A 23,849-nucleotide genomic window follows, 5' to 3' on the forward strand; every position below is an offset into this window, starting at 1 on the left:
GTATTCCTACATGTGTTAAGTATTAGGAGGAAAGTTCCCTCTTGCCCCATCACTTTCTTTGGCATATTTGATCTCTGCTTTTAAAGATAATGCTACTGGCCCACTAGTATTTGGGGACATGCTGGTGTCTCTGGGTGAGATGAGTTGGAGACCACATATGGCCCGTTAAATGAACACACACATTCATTCAAGAGAAAATATTAGCTTCCCATGGTTTTATAAGGAAACCACTACCCCATAATTAATCATCTGTGTTAATCCACCCAGCGATGAGTTGAAATAGTCTCCTTGCAACTGGCTTTGTGTACCTAACTGAACTCAAAGTCAGAAGTGTTCCTGGAAGCTTTTCATTAGTTACAAAGCTTAGGCTTCTTGGCGACTCTGTTTCAACATTGAGTGGACCTGCCTTACCTTTAAAATATTTTGCATAATTAAAAAAAAAAACTCTTTCTACATCAGTTGGTATATCAGTTGGTTTCCTACAAAACCTAATTGCCTCACGCACAATGATTTTGCCACCAGTTTACAATTAGCATGCATTTCTCATACATGAGTTGACCCAATTACATAACAAATTTTGCCTTTGGGGATTTCACTTGACTGCTAGTCTTCTGTCCACCATACAGCTCAATTTCACACTGTCAGCAGCCTGGACATGGTTACAGTCAGTCTCTGTCAAGATGATTTATTTAAATTACAAACAGAAACCAAATCCCTAGATAATCGTCTCTACCCTCGTGCTCACCCTTACACTCAACCTCACTTTGAATCAAATCTTTTAACAGTCCATGGACACCACTACTCAATTATTAGGCTATGCTTAGTCCCAATAATCTAATATCTCTGAAGCTAACTCACAAAATTTCAGGGAACTAAATCAGCAGTATCCATGTGAGCTTATTAATGGGCATATAATTTATTTTCCATTCTAAGAACTCTGTGAAAAATTATCTCACTGTATCAAAGTAAAAATAATTGCATTGCATGATCAAATTACAGCCCATTTTTTTTTCTAGAATGTTAAACAAGCCTTCGATCTTAGCTTTTCTTGTACAGTAAGTAACCACTTCTTATAAATTGTCATGCTGAACTTAAAGTGGTAGCCAAAGGGGCATTGTCAAATGGACAGATAGCCTGCTCTATGGTTCTGACAAAGTACAGGAAGGAGCAAAGAGAAGCTGAACACTCTATTATCCAGAGGCCAGGAATCTAAGATGGGGGGATTTTCAAGCCTCCCACACACATCCTCAGAAGAAAACACTAGCCTTTGTGGACCAAGGAGAGCACAAATCAAATCACACACTTACTATTTCAGTCATTGTACGAAATACATGATCTTGTCATCTGTTTGGTTTTTGCTTTTCTTCTCCCTGAAATAAATTAGGAAATAAACATCTAGTTTTTATTTACAGCACAAAGTCTGTAAAAGTCTCTTGGGGTTTGACTTGACCATTTTACTTCACAATCTACCTCTATTTGGCCTCAGCTAATTGAAAGTACAGCTTATAGCAATGTGTAAACAGGCAGAATGGAACACATCAATTATCTTCTGAAGGCTAGACGGGGTCCCCCAGACGGCTGGCCACACTGCAGTGTGGTAAACCTGCTGCAGGAACCCTGAGTGCTCTACTTACAAACTTCAACATGGTAACCTCCCGAAATGAGGACGCTTTTCAGAATAACCCACAGGAGTTAGAGTCACACTAATATGAAAAAAACTGCTTTTTTTTAATATGCCCAAAGGCACATCATTCTTCAATGCATATTTGTACAGTGTTGTAAGAACATTTTCCTAGCATATGATTTTTTTAAAATGCAGTGATAGATAAGGACATGTCTGCCATTTCTGAATTTACACCTGAGAATTAGGAAACAGGGCAGAGATGGATGGCAATTAAGTGACTTGATTGAGAAAATGTGAAGGCCCACAGTGCTTAGCACTGTCCACAAAGGCTGTCAGGCTGCATGTGGCTGGAGATACACTTTTGAGCGAAACCTCGATTTCTAAATTTCCTAAGTTCCTATTAAAAACCCTTCCCAAGCCCAACACTGTTTCATAAGCAACCAGTCACCTTCTAAATGAATATTAATCTATCCAATGAAATAAAAGCATTATTTGGAATTTCATTGAAAGAAAAATAACTCTCTATTTTAGAAACTAAGCTCTGCTTCTGTCCAACCATTCAGTAAATTCTGGAACCCTGCCTCTTTTCTTTCTGCAGTTATACTACAGGGGTAACATAGCAGAAGAATTTTAAATTGCAGAACTTAATAAATCTCCCATGTTCAACATGCTGTCATTATGGACACTAGAAGTGAGTTAGTCAGGGTAAACCCTCTGTCACCTCATTCACTACACACAATTTGAAATTTACAGTTCCATTTTATCCCACACCTCAGTAACATATGCAGACTGTGTGGGCATTTTCAAATGATTTCAAACGTACACCAAAGAACATGAGAGCAGCTGAAAACATTTCCTAACACTGACACAGACACAAGCAATCAAAAATGTCCAGTCAGCCATAACATATTACCCCAAACACCTAGCACTTGTCATCAAATTCACTGTTTCATGTCTCTATACTTTCTTTGATCCAAAGGGGATTAAAGGCAGTTTAGAAAAACCCACACAATATTCAAAGATAAACTAAAAACAAATAAGAAAATGAAACTATGGGGAAAAATAAAGATGCAGATCCCTCCCGACCAGGTTCATCTCTCCTACATTAACCAATACGAAACCTGTAGCTTCACTCAAGGAACACAGCAACAAATCCTTCATCATTCTGAGGCTAAGTCAGTTCCCAATAGGAAAATTCTGGATCTTTCTAAACATTTTCTTATCCCCTTCTTCTCAAACAGGCACAACCCAGGCCACTGTCAAAAAATTTCTGTCTGGGTTTTAGCCAATATTGTTCAGTTGGCTTCCACTAGCCAAAGTACCACTTCTGAGATCAACCCACGTTTCTTATAGAAAAAGAACCTTGAGCGACTCGGAAACCCAGTAAGGTGACAGAAACAGCTCATGAAGCTGTAGTTCTATAAATGAATAATGAACTCACCAGCACTAACAATGCTGAACAGCCTCCCTTCCTCAGGTGCAGGTCCCTAATAGCATCATTATGAAATCTACATTTTCTTATTGCTATCTAAACATTAACATGCCTCCTAATGGGCAAAATAACTGCTTGCAAGATTGCCATGATTGCTAATATTGAGGTACTGTAAAACTTTTATATTAAGATGCCATCTAAATCACATGGTTCAAAAAAAATCAGTATTGTCTAAATTATATAGGTTTCATCTAGAAAGTACTTTGTAAATACTGCTATGTATATGATAAAGAGATTAATACATACCTGTTTTGTAAGTTTTTTTGCATAGTTTAGAATGGATCAGCAAATGACCTCTGGTATTGAATAAAATGTATATTCCTGCTAATGATAAAGGTTGGTGAGATTCTTATCTAATTAAAATGAATGCTGACTTAATTTGAATATCAATTAAAAGGCTTACCTTAGAATAGACTGCAATCCTTAGACTGCTGCTACATGATGTCTTAAGTAGAAATATGTAGCTCTTTTTGAAACCATTTTCTGTGATTTAAGATACAGCGTTTTTTGCAAAATTGCTTTGATTTTAAAGGAAAACATTCTCCAAAAACAATCCAAAGGAAAAAACATTACTGGAGGTAATTGTTGGTAGAATATAAATCTAATTTGCATTTTTAAAAGCAGAAAGATGTTTGTGATTCAAGAGAAGAATAGTGAGAAAAGATCTTCAGTATTGATGATTGGCAGGTTGTTGGAAAAACCAAGAGACAAATATCGTAAATCCTTATTATTCAATACTTTTTTAAATGGAAAAAGTCTTTATGAATATAATATGTCTAATTAAAGAGCAAGCAATGAGTAAACCTTAGGGGATATGGCAAAATAATTTGTATGTGGCCTCTTCCCACTTCCAAAACATTTTATGCAACAATTAACCATTTTTAACTTCGAAAAAGGGCCTTTTCTCAAATTATATCCTATAATTTATCTGCAAATTGTATCTGTGCATCTATATTAAGGTACCTGAAAATATTCATGGAAAATGAAATTAAAAGATAAATTTTGCTACCAAAAAGATTTTGTGACCCATGAATAACTGCTTCATAATATACTTTCATTAGATTTTTTAAAGCTTTTTATATGCATGAATTTCAAAATTCATTGTACCAACATAAACAAATCTTTTTAAAATTTATGCATTTATTTATTTGTAAGACAAAGAATCAAACAGAGAGGATCTCCCATATGACAGTTCATTGTCCCAAATGCTTCCATAGCCAGAACCTGGTCAGGCTGCAGCCAGGGACCCAGAGCGCTATGTGATCCCCTGAAGGGTGCAGGGCGATCAAGTACTTGAACTGCCTTCCAGAGTGCAACATTAATCTGAGTGGGAATGGACAGCCGAGCCAGGACTCAAACCCAGGCACTCCAACATGGGACGTGAGTGTTCCAATGGAGGCTCAAACACTGTACCAAAGTCCTACCCTGAAACTTAGCTCTTAATTCCATTTTCCACAAATTTGTGAAGTATCCTTGGAGAGCCATATATACACATATATATATCACGATGATGGTCAATTTTTTTTGGTAATTCAGTATTTCCTGGAGATTAAGGCGACTTCACTTAGAACATCTAGATAAACACATTTTTGCAACTGTACAGCTGACATACAAAATACAGTTCTGACAGAAAGTGTGAACTTTGCATGTTTGTTTACACTTTTATATCATATACACAGCTGTCCATCTTCATATTTTTTATTGTATATCTAACAGTGAGGTAATGTTTATGGAAAATCCTTATGAGATACTTCATATAACATTGTGGAAGAAAGAAAGTGCCATGCATGAATCTAAAGTTAAGAGGAGTTGTTTATAAGCTTACCCTTTACTGAGCACTGAATTACCCTTGTTTCTTAGGGGCTTTGTATTTCTACTAGCCCCAATTTTCTTTTTCAAAGAAAATATATCACCAAACAAGCTTTCAGACCCAAAGTAATTGCATATATACATGTTCATTTTAAAACACAACTGTAATATAGGAGTTCAAACAATATTCAAGCAATTTAAAGTAAGGCTTTATATACACATATAATGAGCAAGCATTCATATAATAGTTTTCAAGACTACTAACTATATATATTTATATTGTACATGCTTATCTATTTCAAAAGATTACCTCTTAAATCCCAAGTTCTGTTTTGGAAGAACTCAAGAGCTGAGAATCACTTAATGGAACAAGAGAATAATCTAATCTACCATAACTAAACAAAAGACGCCAGATAACGGTGATGAACGGAGAAGGTCAATGTTCACTGGATGAAGACGGTATATTTTATGAGCACACTGAACAACTCTTGCACACCACAGCAACAACTGCATTCCAACTCTTCCAATCTGAGTCATCCAGAAACACACCTCAGGCGATAACATGTCATTGAAGAAAATGGGCACCTACGTTACTGATTTGTTCCTGAGTCCTCTTCAGTCTCTGTAATTCAGGAGTGTCTGTAACAATGCTGAAGCCCCTCCCTTTGCTTTCTTCAAAATCTCTTTTATACTTGACCTAACAAAAAAGAGCAAAAGCAAAGGTAAACAGAGGAATCACAAGCCCCATAGCTACTAGAACAGGAAGCAATGCCTGCAAATTCAGTTCTCAGCAGAAAGCCCAGTGAGATCAGGTGGTGCTGAGCTAGACTGGCTCATCTGCAGGGAGAGTTTTTGTGCAACCTTAGGAAAATTACTTAGCCACACTACACCTCAATGCTCCCATCTGTAAAATGGTTATGATAAGAGTTACTTAATAGATCCACTTCATGCATGTACTGGCAATCAGTATTAGCACCATGAACAGTATTACTACCGCAAGAGAAGTAAATGATCGCACGGATTAGGCTAAGTCTGCTCTCCTGCCTGTCTCACTAGTGCACATGCATCATTTTGAGCCTATAGTTCCCTTCAGAGGAGGCAGACAAACTCAGCAGGCAAGACCTTGTCCTTAGGAAGCTTCTGTTCTGCTCCATAAGGAAAGCATGTGGATGGGAATTCACAGGGCTCTAGTTCCTACAGTCAGGTTCACAGATGTTTATGAAAATGTTCATTAAAACTGGCAACTTCTGTGGATGAAAAATGTTATACATGCTCTGGTATCCTATGTGCTGAGGTGCCTTTTTTCAGTATTTAAAATACACTTCTCTTCAACTACATTCCAATAAAGTTGAATTTCCCTGTTTCCTAGGGGACTGAAGCACGTACCTTTTCTAAGAGCCCTAAGTCTCCTATGGTTAGCCTAAGGACAGTACCCTCCTCACAGCAGTAAAATAGCTCCCATCTTAATGACTGAAACGGTTGCTACATGTTGATTGTTTTCTATGGCTGAATATCAAAACACACAGAAATACATTTTGATCACCCACATAATCTTCATTTTTATACTCACAAATCCAAGCACCAAGTTAACAATCATTAAGACAGTGAAACACATAAAAAATGATTCTATCAGTGCAGCTCTCACTGTACATTTGAAAACTGACATGTTTGCTTAATTGTACATGGGATGACTATTTTTATACAGGCACATCTGTGTTTAAATAATCATTTCTCTCCAGCATTGTTATCCTCGAGACTACTGGAGGATTTTCCTTCACCAGAAGAACTTGAAAGAAAAAAGAATCCCTGATGAGAGTGAATAGAGAGATCTAGATTTTATCCTTGCTGTTAACTTAAGAATATCTCATTTTCTCTCCACATTTTCATTTAACCTTACAAAAGTGCTAAACCCATTACTTTATTCCATAAATAAGAGGTCAGGTAAACTACAATATTTTTTCCTCTATAGAAAATGCTGAGTGAGATTTGCCTTCTAACCCTCAATCACCCAGCATGTGTGAAGATACACACACAGGCACATTCTCAGTGTTTTATGCCTAACTAAGCAGGAAGCCATTTAGCTTTGCTAGTCGCAAGCACCAGGGTGCAGCATAGTAAAATGAGAAACAGAAGAATGATGACAATATTGCAATAGCAAGACATGACGGTGGGAGAAGAGAGGTCTGTAAATGAAATCCTAAGATCTTTAAACACTAGCTTCAGAGAAGGCACAGGCACGTATGCTTCGTGTTATATTTTTTGAGAACTTTTGTATAGCCTTTTCTAGAGGAAGAAGTAAAAAGGAAAGATCATTAAATTCTAGAACAACAGGTTTTGAGCTGCCTGCCAATTAGCACTCCTTTACACATCCACTACAAATAGTAAAGTAACCTTAGGAAACATGCACAGTCACCTCTCTAAATGAGGGATGGCGAACCTCTTTTCTGACAAAATTTATAGCATCATTCTTAGGCCATGCAAAGTTATCAATTTCAAAATTAGCCTGCTACAGATTTATTGATTTCCTGAGACCCACCTGTGGCTGCCTGGGCAGGGCCAGACTGATTATTTGGAGCTCTTACATAGCTCGCGGCCAGATATTACCCTCCCTCACAATGGTCCGCGCTGTTTAGAAGTTTCCAACTCCTTTTTAATGATGTCACACCAGCAGAGTCAATTAGAGTCAAGAATGAACCCATCCAGAAGCGCTTCAGCATACACAGCCATTACTCAGTCCTCCTCTTCCCATACACCCATCCACTCGCATCCCATCTGTCCACCCAGGCTAATGTTAAAGGCTGACTCACCTGTAACCCAGAACCTAACACAACATCTGGCTTGTGAGGGTTGCTCAAAAGAAAGGGGAGAAAGAAGGAGTAGGAGAGAAAGGAGAGATAGGAGAGAGAAAGGAGAGAAAGGAGGGAGAAAGGAAGAGAGGAGAGAAAGGAGGGAGAAAGGAGAGGTAGGAGAGGAAACGGGAGAGGGGAGAAGGAAAAGAAGGAAAGAAAGAAGGACAGGGAGAAGCATGGAAGAAAGACTATGCCTTCAGATTGAGGATAAGAAAAGACTCACACATCCTGGAGAGAGAAACAGCTCTGACTAGAGCATCCAGTGGAGAGAGGAGAGAACATGGAGATTCAGCTGGGTCGCACTGACCGGGATCAGATTTTGAAAGAAATCACCAGTCACATTGTTCCGATGCACTGACTTAACAACTCACGTAACAAGCGAGCCTCTCATTCTCCTAGTCTTACTACTTCACTACTGGACAAGTCACTTTGACAATAAATTCTTACAGTCAAACGTTCTTTATTAAAAGTTACATTTTAAGAAGCAACTTAGGGCCTGGTATGATGCCTCAATGAATAATCCTTGCAAGTGCCAGAATCCCATATAGCTGCCAGTTCATGTCCCAGAGACTGCACTTTCTATTTATCTCCCTGCTTATGACCTGGGAAAGCAATAGAGGATGACTCAAAATTTTGGATCCCTGCACCCAAGAGACCCAGAAGAAGATCCTAGTTCCTGGCTCCTGGCTTCTGGCTTAAGCTCAGAACAGCTCTGGTCATTTCAGCCACTTGGGGAATGAACCAGAAGATGGAAGATCTTTATCCCAATTTCTCTATAAATCTGATCTACCTTTACAATAAAAATGAGTATAGGAAAAAAGGCAACTTAATAACATATTTACTTCAAGTATTCAATGCTAACATTAACATCTTATGTATTATTCACATTCCATGTGCATAAATGAAAACATTATATTGCATAGGTATGCAAAAGTCTGTATATGGTCTCACACGTGCATATCTGCATTGATACACACATGTATGTGTTTGTACACATATATTAGTGTCTATATATAACATGTATTGCCTGTGCAAGAAACTTTCAGGAGAATCAAAATGGTGAAACAGGGTAAGGACATGTTCAAACAGACAATCATTAGCCAGGGTAGAGCAGTGAGGGCACAATCCAGGAAATAGGAGAGGACAGGCCTACAGCAGAGGGGTATCTGGAGACTGATAGACATGGGAAAGCAGCAGAGACAATAGTGTGGTGTTGCAGTGACTAGATACCCCAGTTGCGGTCAGCAAGCAACGATCTGAGCTCCACATGTGGCAAGAACTCCGCCAGTGGCAAGATGGGAAGGAGAGTTCTCCAGGAGCTCAACAGGAAAACCCAGGCAAAGAACTGCATGTCCTGCTGATTTGTTTGATTCGACCAGGAGCACAGAGAGCAACAGATCCCAAACAGCCTGTGTGGAAAAAGGGTGGATTTCACAGCTCAGATCCCACCGGAGCTGCATCAGGTGCCATTTTGTGTAGGGAGGCACAGGCTCTGGAGTGAGAAGGTGCATGCTCTAAGCTGGGAGCAAACTCATTTCTGGCTCAGTGCATGGCACTGAAGTGGCATCCTACAGGTTCCACCCAAAATAGGTCTGTGTAGCCAGCCCCTAGGCCTAAGAGAAAGTAGATGTAGAACTCCACCAGTGGCACATCAGGTGCCACTATTTTGTAGAGTGTGGCAAAGGCTAAGATTGGAGGGACAACACTGAGCTGCGCATGTGTTGAGCTTGGAGCAACCTCACTTCCAGCTCAGTACATTGCACTGGTCCCAGAGGGAAAATAATAGCAACTTTGGCATGCAACAGGTCAAAACAGGTCCAGGTGGCTCTCAGTCCTAATGGCTTGCATGTTCCAACAAGATCAGCACCAACAACAATCTAGTTATATAGGACACCGGTGTCTCCCTAATCCTGGAAACTGCTCCAAACAAAGTGGAAGAAAGGTTGTACAGACAACAGTACAGCCTCAGCATAATGTCACAGGAGGTGGGGAGTGGTGAGTCAGGAGCTGGGGCTACAGAGACCATGGTGGAACACCAGAGTCCAGACCTGAAACTCACTGGAGGAAGTGGCACAAGTGGCTGCAAGCAAAGAGCCGTGTACCAATTGCAATCAGTAAAATTGCATTGTAGACCTGTGGATGACACAGCTTAGAAACCTGCCCTGAGGAGAAGAATCTGCTAAACAGAAGTACAATGACCAAGATCAAAAGAAGAGACAGAGGCACAATCAATATAACTGAAGACTGCCATACAAAGGAGCAAGAGCCTTTGCCAATCCCAGAGTTAGCTGAAGAATACATCAAGAAAATGGGGGATACAGAATTCAGAAAACTCATTATAAAGCTTCTTACCAAAAAGGAGAAGCACATTAAGTTCAAGGAATTTAAGGAGTATCTCACACAGGAAATAGCAACTCTGAAACAAAACATTTCAGGAATTCTGTGGAAATTTAATTAACAGTCATTTTTTTGGTGCAAAAATTTCTGAAATCAATGCATTGTTTTCATCACAGACATTTTCTAAAAACTTTTTCTTTTTTAAGATATATGTTTTATTGGAAAGGCAAATTTATATAGAGAGAAGAGACAGAGAAAGATCTTCCATCCACTAGTTCACTCCCTCAATTGCCAAAATAGCTAGAACTTAGCTAAACCAAAACCAGGAGCCAGGAGCTTCCTCCAGGTCTCCCACATGAGTGCAGGGTCCTAAGGACTCAGGTCATCCTCCACTGCCTTTCCAGGCCATAAACAGGAAGCAGAATCAGAAGTGGAGCAGACAGAACACAAACTGGCTCTGGAAGGTGGAGGATTAGCCTGTTCAGCCATGGCTCTGGCCCCTCTAAGAACCTTTTCACATGTGAATGGATTTTAAGTTTTTTGCACAAAAACAAAGTTATTCTGTAATTCGATCTATTTAACTTTTAAAGAGCTCTCATATATACATACCTATCTTCTCATAGTAAAAATTAGAACCCTGAATCAAGAATCCAAAGACCTGAATTTAAATTGAATATTTATTGTGATCTTCATTCCCTTGATCTCTCTCATATTCCTGACCCTCAGTTACAGAAAAAGAACAAGAAAATAAAGAACTGTGACTTGCTGCCCATTAAGGAATGCCTAAAGGGTGAAAATCAGTGGCTCCTGAAACACAACATGAGGCTGTCATGCTTGCAAAGGGCATCAAGCACTGTTAGCTTCCTTCTCACTTAACTTCTCCAGACCTTGGTTCTAAGGTGTGCTCACCTTATCCAAGGGGGTGTGCCACTGGTGCTTTGTTTGAAGTCATGAACAAGATGCAATTATGAGTTCCTACAGAGGAAGAGTGTGGGAATCGGGCATCCTGGCCCAGTTTTAAAAAGGTTGAAACTACTCACAATGGCCAAGATATGCAAGACCTGATGTATTAAAAAGTATAGTATGTACACACACACAAACCACATACACAGGGATACTCTTCAACCATTAAAAAAATGAAATTCTGTTATTTAAGGCAAAATGGGTGGAACCGGCAGATATTATGTACAATAAAAGAAGCCAGACACCAAAAGACAAATCCCACATGTTCTCTCTCACACAGGGAAGCTGATCAAAGCAGACACGAAGGAAAACAGTGACTACAGAGGCTGAGAATGGGACGCACGGGAGAGGGGGGACGGAGAGGAAAGTGGGTGAACAGGTCCCAGAGCCCAGTGAGATGGAAGGAACACATTCTGATGCTCCACAAAATCATGTGGTAACTAGTACACAGCATGGCATCATGACCACCAGACACTGCACTGCTTGACAGAAAAGGAGTGTGGAAGAAAGTAGCACATTAGCATTGATGACTACTTATTTCCCCAGAGTGAGTGCGTGCAGTATACAAAGAACTATATTCTGAATACATTATTTCCATTCATTTAGCACAAACAAATCATTCAGTTTCACTCTGAGATAGAAAAAAAAAAGGTAAGTTTATTTTGGTACAAACAGTCCAGGCTCCAAACATTAAAAAAATGATAAGGAGCTGGAAAGATTTAAGAATCCATTTCCATTAGTTTATGCTATATATATGTGTTCAAATACCACACTGTAGTGGCCAGTGCTGTGACACAGTGGGTTAAGTCAGTGCTTCCAATGCTAGCATCCCATACAGGCACCTATTTGAGTCCCAGCTGCTCCCTGCTAACTTGCCTTGGAGAGCAGCAGAGGAAGTCCCAAGTCCCTGGGTCCCCCCAGCCTGTGGGAGACCCATAATAAGCTTCTTGCTCCTCGCTTTGGCCTGACCCAGCCCTGGCTGTAGCAATGAACCAGCAGATGGAAGAGTCCTCTGTCCTTGTCTCCGTAACTCTTTCAAATAAATAAATGCTTAAAAATAATAAATATCTACACGTCAAAATGAGAGTCCTACTTTCTTTGGGAGTAGAGATGCATGCTGTAACATTACTTTCCATGCCAGTCTCCATTATATTGTTCATCTGTGACAGTACATGCATGTATTTGGTTACCTGGATCTATTTATTTGGTAGTTTGCCTAAAGGCTGTCTTAATATCAGACAGAACATAGGATATCTGTCTTTTGAGAACTGATGACTTCATTCAATATGCCTGAACAGTATGTTACTATATATTCTATCTCTTCCAAAACCTAGCACATCATAATACAGTGAAAAAGCAGAAACTGTTACTAAGGGACTATACTACTGTTACGATTTGGGGAATGATAGCAGGGGTGGGGTGAGGAGGGAAAAGGGGAAGAGAAGGGGAAAACCCCAATGCTCACAGAAGCGTATTGTGGTAAATACTAAAAATATTTTTAAAAGATTTTAAAACATAAATATCACAGTGTGATCATAACTACATATAAGCATTACATATCAAAATCATATACATACATACAACTATATACATGTATACATGTTGATACTGACTTTGCTATTCCGTTATTATCTCAAAGGTGAGGAAAAGAAACAGAGAGACATTTCCACTGCACTGCCTTGCACCTCAGATGTCTGCAATGCACTTGGTTAAGGCAAGAGCCAGGGGCTTGGAACTCCATCCTGGTCTCCTGCTGGCTGGCAGGGACTCCACTAATTGAGCCATCTCTTACTGCTGCCCAGGATGCACTTTATAAATTATTTTTATTATTTTATTTATTTATTACATATATAAATCTATATCTGTGGGGAAGACTTGTAGGGTCTGAAAAGGAATACTTATAAAGCAGAATGGTGAGCAGAGTTGTCAATCAGATTGTGAATACACAGATATAAATCCTCTTTCTTCAATGTCACATGTACTATAATAATTATTATAAAATGTAAGTGATGAAGAAAAGAGACATCATTAAGGATAAAGGCCATTGTGAATGAATAGCCATTTCTGATGAAGGAAGCCAACAGGGACCAGAGACTGATAAATGGTTCAACAGCAAACTATAAACAGGAACAAGACTCAGAAAAGTTGGAGGTGGGCACATAGGAAAGCCTATCAATTTCGATTCTCTGCAGGAAAATCTAGCCCAGACTCAGGGACCCAGACAAATACCATCATGAACGTATTGTTTCTGTTCTTTAAAAAAATGGAAAGTCAGCATTGTGGAATAGTGAGTAAATCTGCTGCTTGTGACACTGACATCCCAAATAAGTATTAGTCCATGTCCCAGCTGCTCTACTTCTGATTCAGCTCCCTGCTGACATTCCCAGAAAAGCACTGGAGAGTGGACCAATTTGTGTTCAGGCCCCTGCCACCCACGAGGTAGTCCAGCTTTGCCCTGGCCTAGCCCTGGCCATTGCGGCCATCTTGAGAGTGAATCAATGGATGAAACATTCTCCTCCCCCCACCACCGTCTACCCCTCCCCACCCCGTTGTGTGTGTGCATGCATGCGCATGCACACATGCCTGCATACTTGTGCATATGTGTGTGTATAACTCTGACTTTCAAATAGATGAGCATCTTTTTCTAAAAACAGGAACAACTTGAAGTAAGTACTGTACCATGTCAGGTTAATATGCCACCTGTAACATCAGCACCCTCTATGAGTGCCAGTTCAAGCTCTAGGTGCTCCGCTTCTGATCCAGTTCCCTGATAACGTGCCTGGGAACACAGAAGAATATAGTAAAAATATCTGAGTTCCTGCCAGTCATGTAGGAGACATGAATATAGATCTAGACTCTTTCCTGTCTTTGGCCAGACCTAGCCTGCATGGATGTGGCTACCTGGGGAGCAAACCAGTAGAAAGATCTCTATTTCTCTCTTCTGTCAGAGAGAAAGAGAAGCAAAGACAGAAAGATCTTCCATTTGCTGGTTCACTCTCCAAATGGCTAGAATGGCTGGGCCAGAGCCAGGTCTACGCCAGGAACTTCTTTTGGGTCTCTCTCACATGAGTGAGGGGCCTAAGTACTTTGTCCATCTTTTGCTGTTTTCCCAGGTGCATTAGCAGGGAGCTGGACTGAAAGTGAAGTAGCCAGGACTGGTGGCAACTTTACTTGCTTAGCCACAGCACCAGCCCCAATAAATAATCTTTAAAAACGGAAACAGTCCAAATGTCCATCCACAGGAGAATGAATAACCTCTTGTGTATCCACACACTGCAACATAACCTGAACTGTTAGTAACTGGATTTCTACTTCCTGGATGGATAAGGATAAGGATGAATCTCAGACACATTGCACTGCACAGAGCAAAAGCCAGGAGTACTGGTAGATGTCTGGCCAGAAGTAGCTTGGGAACACAAGCTTCCTGGGAGTAGGGACCAGATCTGCTCATGAGGGAATGGACTCCATAGCTTCTGGATGATGGTGTCCTAGATGAAAGCTGCATCTTCCATCTTTTCTCAGCAGGCTACAAAACCTGCACTTCTACTCAATTCTTCTATATGTAGCCATTTTTTTTAACAATTTGAAAAGCAGAATGACGGAGAAAGAAGTAGAGACCGAAATCTTTCATTTGTTGGTTCACTACCCAACTGGCCAGAAAGACTGGCACTGGGTGAAGCCAAAGCCAAGAGCATAGAGCTCCATTTGGGTATCCTAAATGGGCATCAAGGGTCCAAGTACTTCGAACATATTCACTGCCTTCCCAGGCAGTGAAGGAAGCTGGATTTTAAGTGGAATATCTGGAATTTGAACGGAGCCAGTGCTCACATGGAACACAGCTATCCTGAGCAGCAGCTTAAACTACTGTCCCACACAGCCAGTCCCCTTTTCTAAACATTTTACAACACAAACATGTTCAAAGAAAGCAGAAGCACAATCTTAAAACCCCAGATGGGGAAGTTCACCTACTCAGAGACTAAACAAGTAGGAAGAAAACAATGGGATAACCAGTAATTTAGTTGACATTTTCATCCATGTAAGAACAAAACCCAGATATATTCATAAACTGGAAGTGATCTAGGCAGTGGACATCCATATGCAGAAAGTGAGATCAGTCATGCTAAGTTTTCTTCATGCTAGTATACTGTATAATTATATCAGCAAACAGACTTGAAGCATCAAAATAGAGAAAACACAAGTCGAGAAGCATGAGAAAATGTTTGTAAAGATTCCAAACACGGATTCACCAGCGAGAGCTAAAGGAGGCGCGTGGTGTGTATTATACTAGACCAGGGTAGAGAGACACTCGTGCGGCAGACGCGTAAGCAGGACACAGGCCCTAGCCTTGCAGCAGCCTGGCATCCTGTGTTTATGGCAAACCTGAAACCTACAGTCACGCTGAGTCCTATACTCTGTGTATTTTGGAGTTTCTAACACAATGAAATCAATGGTCCATCTTACAACCTTTCCTGAGATGGACACTTCATAACTCAAAGGGAGATTTTATTTTAAACCTACAAACAGGGGCAAGCATTGTGATACAACACATTAAACCACTGCCTGCCAACACCAGCATCATTATGAGTGCCAGTTCCAGCCCCAATCTGTCTACCTCCACCCCAGCTTCCTGCAAAAGCATATGGAAAAGCAGCAGAAAATGGTCCTGCCACCTACATGGGAGACCCACAGGAAGCCCCAGGCTTGTAGCTTTGATCTGGCCCAGGCATGGCAACGGCAGCCATCTAGGGAGGGAACCATCAGATAGATCTCTATCTTATCTCCAATTTTGTCTTTCAAATGATGATGGTGACAAAAAAAATATATACAAAATGCTGAACTTGGTCTGCAAGATGCAGCCCTACTGGATGGCTGCGTAGATGTTGAAATTCTGCAACACTGGACCACGTGCTTCCTGTGTCACACTATGCCTTGCTGGGCGCCATGCAAACATTACAGGATTACAGCTATTTCAAGACGGATTACTGTGGAGCTTTGTACTTGTTAATCTCCCAGTGATGGATGGGCATTAAATACTATCAAAGGAAATCTGATTAAGAGCTTTTGTTTTTAAGGTGAAGTTAATTTTAATTAATGTTAAATGCAAGAAATGAGCTCAAGAGTAGATTTGCTTTTTTTAATAAATTAGTCTCACCATTTTTAAATTTATGGTTAATTAAATAAAATTATAATTCTAATGACCATTTTACATGTAATTAGGAGGCATTAAAATTTTTTCACAGATTTCAAAACCTTAAATTAGTCTTCAACTACATCTGCAAAGGCTCTTGGTGGTACATATAGATTTGTCAGTTTTCCAGAGATATTCACAATCCCAGTTTATCAGATGTTAGGTTTCTTAACTTTAAAAAAGAAACAGGCATGGACATTTGGCCCAGCAGTAAGGACACTGTGTGGGACAGCTGCATCCCATATCTGAGCATTTCAGGTCTGGGAGCCATTTCTGCTTCCAATCTTCCTCTCTGATCATGTGTGCCTCCAGGGCCTGTGGGTGACAGCTCAAGTAATAGTTGGCTCTCTGTCTATATGGGCAGTGGACAGCATGCTCAGATGCACAGCAGGGACATAAAAGCTTATTGAGGCCTACAGAGGACATCTAGTGTCATGGCAGAGGGTGGAGGGCAGAAGAAATTGGACAACTCTCCCAGCCACGCTTTAACAGCAAGTATCTGGGCATGTGGACACTTTGAGGTGGATTATGTTAGCCTGTGAACATTGAAAGAATTTATTCAATCTTGAATCAACGAAATCAACAGCATCTAAGAACTATCCAAATCACTTAAGCAGTACTCTTCAGGACACGCTCCACATCAGGGACACTAGGATGACATTGAGTGGCCATCGCCCATTTCCAGGTACTGACGTGTCTAGGCTGCTGGAAGCAGCCCTTTCTCCTTCTCTTCTTCCTTCCATCAGATACACAGGAAGGTAAAAAAACAAAAATGAAAGCAATTGTCTCATCTACCTTCCTCCATTCCTTGACCCTTCCCACCCTAGTCAGTGATCCACATGGACATACATCCTTCTCAACCATGTAAACATCATAAAAAATAAAAAAAAATCTGTTTTAGAAAGGTTTCACTTTTTAGCCGAAGAAAGTTTGAGGACATCACAGAGTTGCCAAGCAGTGGGGTCTCTCTGACAGTACCCACTCTGTGTCTCCTAGACATTGGTTTTCCATTTATCTGACAATGAAAAAAATAAAAAAGAACAAAACAAAAACCAAGGACCAGCATTAATGCTGCAGTAGGTAAAGTGTCTACCCACATGGCAGATCCGGATAGAATTCTGGACAGGCTTAACCTGACCCAGACTGGACTCTTTGCAGACATGTGAGGAGTGAGCCAGTGGTTAAATGATACGTGTGTGTGTGTGTGTGTGTGTGTGTGTGCGTTTGTCACTGTGCCATTCACAGAGATGAAGTAAATATTAAAATAAAGAAATCCCACAGTTAAAAAAAAACAAAAAAAACCCAGCAAATCAGACACCAAGAAGACATAAACAATGTCCTGTAAATAAACAGACATGGGCATGCAGCCAACAAAATGTTCTTAATAGAGGACCTGGAAGATTGCAGAACCCAAAACTTCAGCCAGTTCTTTACCTATCTATAACAGAGCCTGTGGTGCCACAAAAAAAAGGACAATAATAATCACCCAAAGTCAAATTTACCACAATCTACATTTCATTTAAAATGTGCTTTCAGGTACTTTTTTTTAAAGAAGGGCATCTGCATTTATTTCAGTATTGTTCTGGTCAATAACATTTCTTTTTGTAACTACATGTGATGTGCGAGTATTTTTTCATAAAGACCAATAGCTTAAATTTCCCATTAATCACAAATCGAGTGAGAGGACCATACTACTGCCAAAGTTACAATACTGTTTATAATATTGATTCAAAGAAAAAAATCATATCTACATAAAGGAAACTGAGACCTAACATATATGTACAATTTATATTTCCACTAAAACTTTCAGAGAGAATTTAACAATTCAGATTATTTATTAAGTTCTATTTCTATAAACATGTTCTCTTAACTGCCATTCCTTTGCAGATAGCCAGTCTCATCTCATTACATGATCATTATAAAACACCACTTTAGTTATGCTAAACAAGAAGGGACCACGCCAGCCCAAATTCAAGATAGAACAGGAGAACAGAATGAGCAAATGTACCAGGGAACATTCCTGTGTGCATATTTTGAATCACAAAACATCAGGATATGGAGAACTTCCTGTTAGCAAATAACTATTTAGGATATTAGTAATTCAAAAAAGCAAAACCACAATTCAACGACAGTGAAGAGTAGAAATGAGGGTAAACCAAGAAGCAAGCAAATGTAAACAAACAGGGCTGAACTCACACAACAGGCAGGAGTGAATGAAAATAACCTGTCTTCCCTTGGCAGTGTCACAGCTGATGCGAGTGACAGATGACTCTTCCGGTTTCTTACATATGCCTGCTTCCTAGCAGATTGATAATGTCACTACAACTGTTCCTAACAGCCCTCCTACACCTGCAATGACATCAGCTATCAGACAAACACCAACTGTTTTTCTGTATAAAACCATACTTCTGCCACTTCTACAAAACTGAAAAAAAAAAAAAAAGAAAATCCTGTAATAGCAAAACTGGAAAAGAATACAAAATGATTATAAACTCACTCAGCTGAATCCATGATGGATAAGTTGTACTACCTAATACCCCATACTTAATTTAAAAAAAAATACAAGATTATTTCCAAAATAGAGAATTTCTTTTAAACATAGACCTTCATTGCATGCTTCAGGCACTGACACCCACCTCAGTGTACCTAATTTGGTCCAGGTTCTACTTCTCTTTCTAGGTTCCCGCTAACATGCACCATGGCAGACAGCAGTTGGTGACTCCTATTCTTGATTCCTGCCAACCATGCAGGAAACCTAAATTGGGTTACTGGCTCTTAGCTTCAGCCTTTGGTCATCCCCACTGTTGGAGTCATAGGAGAAATGATTCAATAGATGGAGTTTCTTCTGTCTTTCCCTCTCCTTTGTCATCTTTTTAAAATCTCTCTTTAAGGGCTACTGTGATGGCTCTATAGGCTAATCTTCTGCCTGCAAATACCAACATCCCATATGGGCACCAGTTCTTGTTCTGGCTACTCTACTTCCCATCCAGTTCCCTGCTTCAGCATGGGAAAGCAGTGGAAAATGGCTCAAAGTCTTGGGACCCTGCACCCATGGAAAAAAAAAAAAAAACTCCTGGCTTTTTTCTTTAAAAAATAAAATACAAATTTCCGACAAATGTTTAGAGATTATTGTAAAAATGTATGCTACAACTAGAATAGTACTAATTAAGGTATGCCATGGAAGGAACTATCAGACATAAACGCATCAGCGCTGCTGAGGAATTGTGTCAAGACTCAAGGCCTCTTGGGCTTTTCAGCTGGCAGTGACAGCTTCCCCCGACCCAGGTGTCAGTCTGAAGAAACGCTGCCATGTTGTCTCCCACTGTGTAACAGCCACTATGCTTACTGAACGTCTATAGGAAGCACCCGACACACTATCTTGGTTCATCTTCAAAAGCACTGTGCGAAACAGATACGTCACCATTTCTAACATCTGAGAAATGCAGATACACATCATTCCGTCCTCTCAAACCCTCCCTCCGTCCAGTAAGGGTCCCATGCCCTGTGGTATCCATTCAGGTTAACCAACTGGTGCCACTTTCATACAAAATCTACTTCCGTTACCACCATGGAATGGCCCAAGACATTCATCTGTCAAGATGTGTTTGTAGGACTTGGGAGTTAAGATTTAGAGTGCAATGTGACACACACACACTCTCTCTCTCCCTCTCTGTCTGTCTCTGGTAAAGTAAAACTCTGAGATACAAAGCTTTGGAACAATCAGCAGCCTTGTTTGCTCACCAGAACCCAGAGAGAGACACAGTCCATCTGCCAAGCAATATTCCAGCCTGGTAGTTAGTGTCTTTATCCTGGTTCTCATACTTCCCAAGGCCCCAGCAGGCATGTTCCTACACTGCATGTTGTACCTTGATATCCTCAAGATAAATTACTTCACTGAAGTTAATGGGGCTTGGGATGTCTATCACACCCGAGCATCCCAAGGAATTTAAGAAATTTGGAAACGGTGAGTATGACCCAAAACAAGCATTCACTACCTGGTGAGTAGCACAATCAGAATTCAAACTCAGATCTGCTTTCACTAAAGTCTTTGCTGTTTCCCCTCATCAGGTTACAAAATGACCTTTGAAACATTTTGTGAACATCCAAGAGGCCAGTTTTCACTTAAGTTGAAATGTAATTTTAATAAAAACATGAATATACCATTTTTTAAGATTTTATTTTTATTGGAAAGTCAGATATACAGAAAGGAGGAGAGACAGAGAGGATGATCTTCTGTCTGGTGCTTCACTCCCCAAGCCGTCACAATGGCTGGAGTTGAGACAATCCGAAGCCAGGAGCCCAGAGCTTCTTCCAGGTCTTCCACGTGGGTGCAGAGTCCCAAGGCTTTGGACCATTCTTGACTGCCTTCCCAGGCCACATGCAGGGAACTGGATGGGAAGCAGGGCTGCCGAGATTAGAACTGGCACCAATATGTAATCCCGGTACAACTGCTAGGCTACCACACCAGTCCCATATACCATTATTTCTTTTCAAAGACTATATTTTAAGCACAGGGTCAATGAAATATGAACAAACCTTTTAATCATTCTTCATGTTACACAGACTAGCCAGGATTAAATTTTTAGTGTTTACCCATGCTGCCTATGAGAGGCTCAGTACGCATGAAGTAAATGAGCAAAAACTATGGTAACTACTTCAACATGAAACTAAGAGCATGAAGTCTTGAAGCATGAACTTAGAAAACTGTCCACATCAGTTCAACATTTTTACCCTTTAAATAACTGATTTCAATGGAAAAATTCCTCACTAATAATTCAAAAAGGGGCCAAATTTCAGCAGTTAATATTATTATTATAAGAACTGTTCCATAAGTCTGAACAACAATTAATATCATTTGGCTATTTTATACTATAAGGTTTCATGATTCAACATAATTTCATGACAGCTCAAGTGCAACAACACCCCTGGCCAGGAGCCCAGCTAGATAGCCTAGTGGCTAAATCCTTGGCTTGCAACTGCTGGGATCCTACATAGTTGCCGATTCATTTCCCAGTTTTTCCACTTCCCATCCAGCTCCCTGCTCGTGCCCTGGGAAAGCAGTCGAGGATGGCCCAAAGCCTTGGGACCCTGCACCCGCATTGGAGACCTGGGAAAAGTTCCTGACTCCTGGCTTCAAATTGGCTCAGCTCTGGCCATTGTGGTGAACCAGTGAATCAGTGGACAGAAAATCTTTCCCTCTTTATTTCCTTCTCTCTGTATATCTGACTTGCAATAAAAAAATAAATAAATATTAAAAAAAAAAAAAAGCTCCCTGGGTTCAAAAACTCTGACAAAGTCTAGCTGACTCTATTTCTAGGTCAATTCTATAAAAGTACATACGGCCTCAGCACAATAGCATAGTGGTTAAAGTCCTCACCTTTAATGCGCCAGGATCCCATATGGGCCCCAGTTCTAATCTCGGCAGCCCTGCTTCCCATCTAGCTCCCTGCTTGTGGCCTGGGAAGGCAGTCGAGGATGGCCCAAAGCCTTGGGACCCTGCACTTGCGTGGGAGACCTGGAAGAGGCTCCGGGCTCCTGGCTTCAGACTGACTCAGCTCCAGCCATTATGACAGCTTGGGGAGTGAACCATCAGACAGATCTTCCTCTCTGTCTCTCCTCCTCTCTGTATATCTGACTTTCCGAGAAAAATAATAAAAAAACAATCTTTTAAAAAAAATGCATGGGCCTTTCTTCTCCCTATAGATAAGCATCCTGAGAGATGTTTTACTTTGTATGTAAACATATACAATGGTAATTTAGTCACACATGAAAAGAAGGAAAAAAAATAGGATCCTAACAAATACAGAAAGTGAAAGGGCTAGCTTGAGGTTGCCATGGGTAAGAATTCAACTTCTACTAGTTCCAGTTTTAGAACACCGTTCCATCTGAGCCCACAACCATCTCTCACATTTTACTGTCTGCCCAAGCACAACCATTTGAGAAACAGGAATAAGTTGCCTTTGCCAAGGAGCCAGGTGGTCCCACTGTTTGAAAACCATCTGGTCTGAGTTTTCTCTTTGTCAGCACCATCAATATATCAGTAGCAGAAGCTATTACAAGCATTGTGTGTGTGTTTCGTTTCTCTAAATAAACTCAAACAAAAGTATCCCTGAAGATAAATTCACTAGCTCCTTGAATCCTGCTTTCAGAGTATAGTAAAACCCAGTCCAGATGAGTTGTACAGGAGTGCCTCCATTCATTACACAACTACGTAAGATCAAGTCAAGAGGAATGAGACTAGAATTACACTTTCAACTCCAGAAGCATCCCTTGGTCATGTTAATTTTTTTATTTATTTTTTTTTACTGTGAAAAGCACAAGAGAAAGAACAGGGGAGACAGCAAGAAGAGAGAGGGAGAGAGAGTGAGAGTGAGATAAACAGGGAGATAAAATGTTCCCCTTCTAGTGGTTCACTCCCCAAATGGCCAGATTGCAGAGGGCAGGGCCAGGGGTGTTCCAGCCAAACCGGGGACCTGGGAACTCAACGGGGAACCAATTATTTGAGCCATCATCACCTGCTGCTTCTCAGGGTCTGCATCAGTAAAAAGCCAGAGCCAGGAGTCAAACCCAGGTATCTCCATGTGGGAAACAGGAGTCTTAACTCTCAACTGAAACACCCAATTCCTACCCAGTCAGGCTAAATTTTAACGGAGCCACTGCTGCCTGGCTTATCCCTAGAAAAATGAGGAATTTAATGCTGAAGTAACTACCAAAGCAAATCTATACATTCAATGTGTGCTATAAAAAGCTTTTTAGATACTGAGAAAGCTTGGGGGGGTGGTATTTATCAATCAAGAAAAGAAGGAGGAGGGTGCTTCTCATAGAAATTTAAACCTAATCAGCTGGAGGCCCTGCTGCCTCCTCATGAAGTGGTTGATACAGCAAGTCCATCAGCATCAATCACTGCAAAATGCAAGACGCCAAATGCACTGCAGAGAACGGGGCCCCTGCTATTACCGTAGACAGGGAGCATAGCTTACTAAAAATACAGGGCTCTCTTAATACACTTGTGAACAGACACTGGCATTAATAAACCTTGTCTTCTAAGACCTTAATCTCAGCTTCAGTCATAGATAAAGTTTCCAGACCCAGATGTTTTTATCAGAACACCCAAAGTCAAATCTCCCTAAATGCCAGCATCTTCCCGCCCAGCCAGGCCTCCATTGCATTGCCCTTTAGATAGAAGCCGGAAGTCATTATGTCACATTCACTTAAGAGGGGACAAATTAAAGAGGTGAAAGTACTGACCTAAAGTTAAAAGAGAAAGAAAGTGAGGCAGTAAGAGATTTTACTTTCTTCTCTCGGCAGGTCATCCTTGTTGCCCATCTCTTGGCACCAATGTTTGACTTGTCAAAATTGCTTCGCTTCATCTGCACCTGACATCTAAATCATTTGACAAGCACATAACCTTATCAAATTCCTAGTTATAGTACAAATAGAGGTAACAAACCATATCCGCTGAAATGGATAACAGCTCACACAAAGAGCACAAGGCTGGGCGTGCAGGAGAGCGGAGAGCTACCCCAGACAAACTGGCCTGGGAGCCCACAGGGCAGGGAGGAGGTCCCGGCAAGATAAAAGGCTAAT

General features: G+C 40.6%; 1 protein-coding gene and 1 long non-coding RNA gene across 3 annotated transcripts in view; both read right to left on the minus strand.

The window, feature by feature from the left end:
- LOC131481255 (uncharacterized) overlaps positions 1-1,408 on the minus strand; it is a 52,868-nt gene extending 51,460 nt beyond the window's left edge. Inside the window, exon 1 of the long non-coding RNA XR_009246187.1 lies at positions 1,308-1,408. This is a non-coding gene — a long non-coding RNA (uncharacterized LOC131481255). The remainder of the gene's footprint in view (positions 1-1,307) is intronic.
- NEBL (nebulette) overlaps positions 1-23,849 on the minus strand; it is a 352,516-nt gene that overhangs the window by 149,936 nt on the left and 178,731 nt on the right. For both annotated transcript variants that reach the window (XM_058669305.1, XM_012931008.2), the window contains exon 4: positions 5,515-5,622. In XM_058669305.1, the coding sequence (XP_058525288.1) occupies positions 5,515-5,622 (108 nt within the window). The remainder of the gene's footprint in view (positions 1-5,514; positions 5,623-23,849) is intronic.

Source organism: Ochotona princeps, chromosome 10 (assembly GCF_030435755.1).
Source record: "Ochotona princeps isolate mOchPri1 chromosome 10, mOchPri1.hap1, whole genome shotgun sequence".
Classification (NCBI taxonomy): Eukaryota; Metazoa; Chordata; class Mammalia; order Lagomorpha; family Ochotonidae; genus Ochotona; species Ochotona princeps.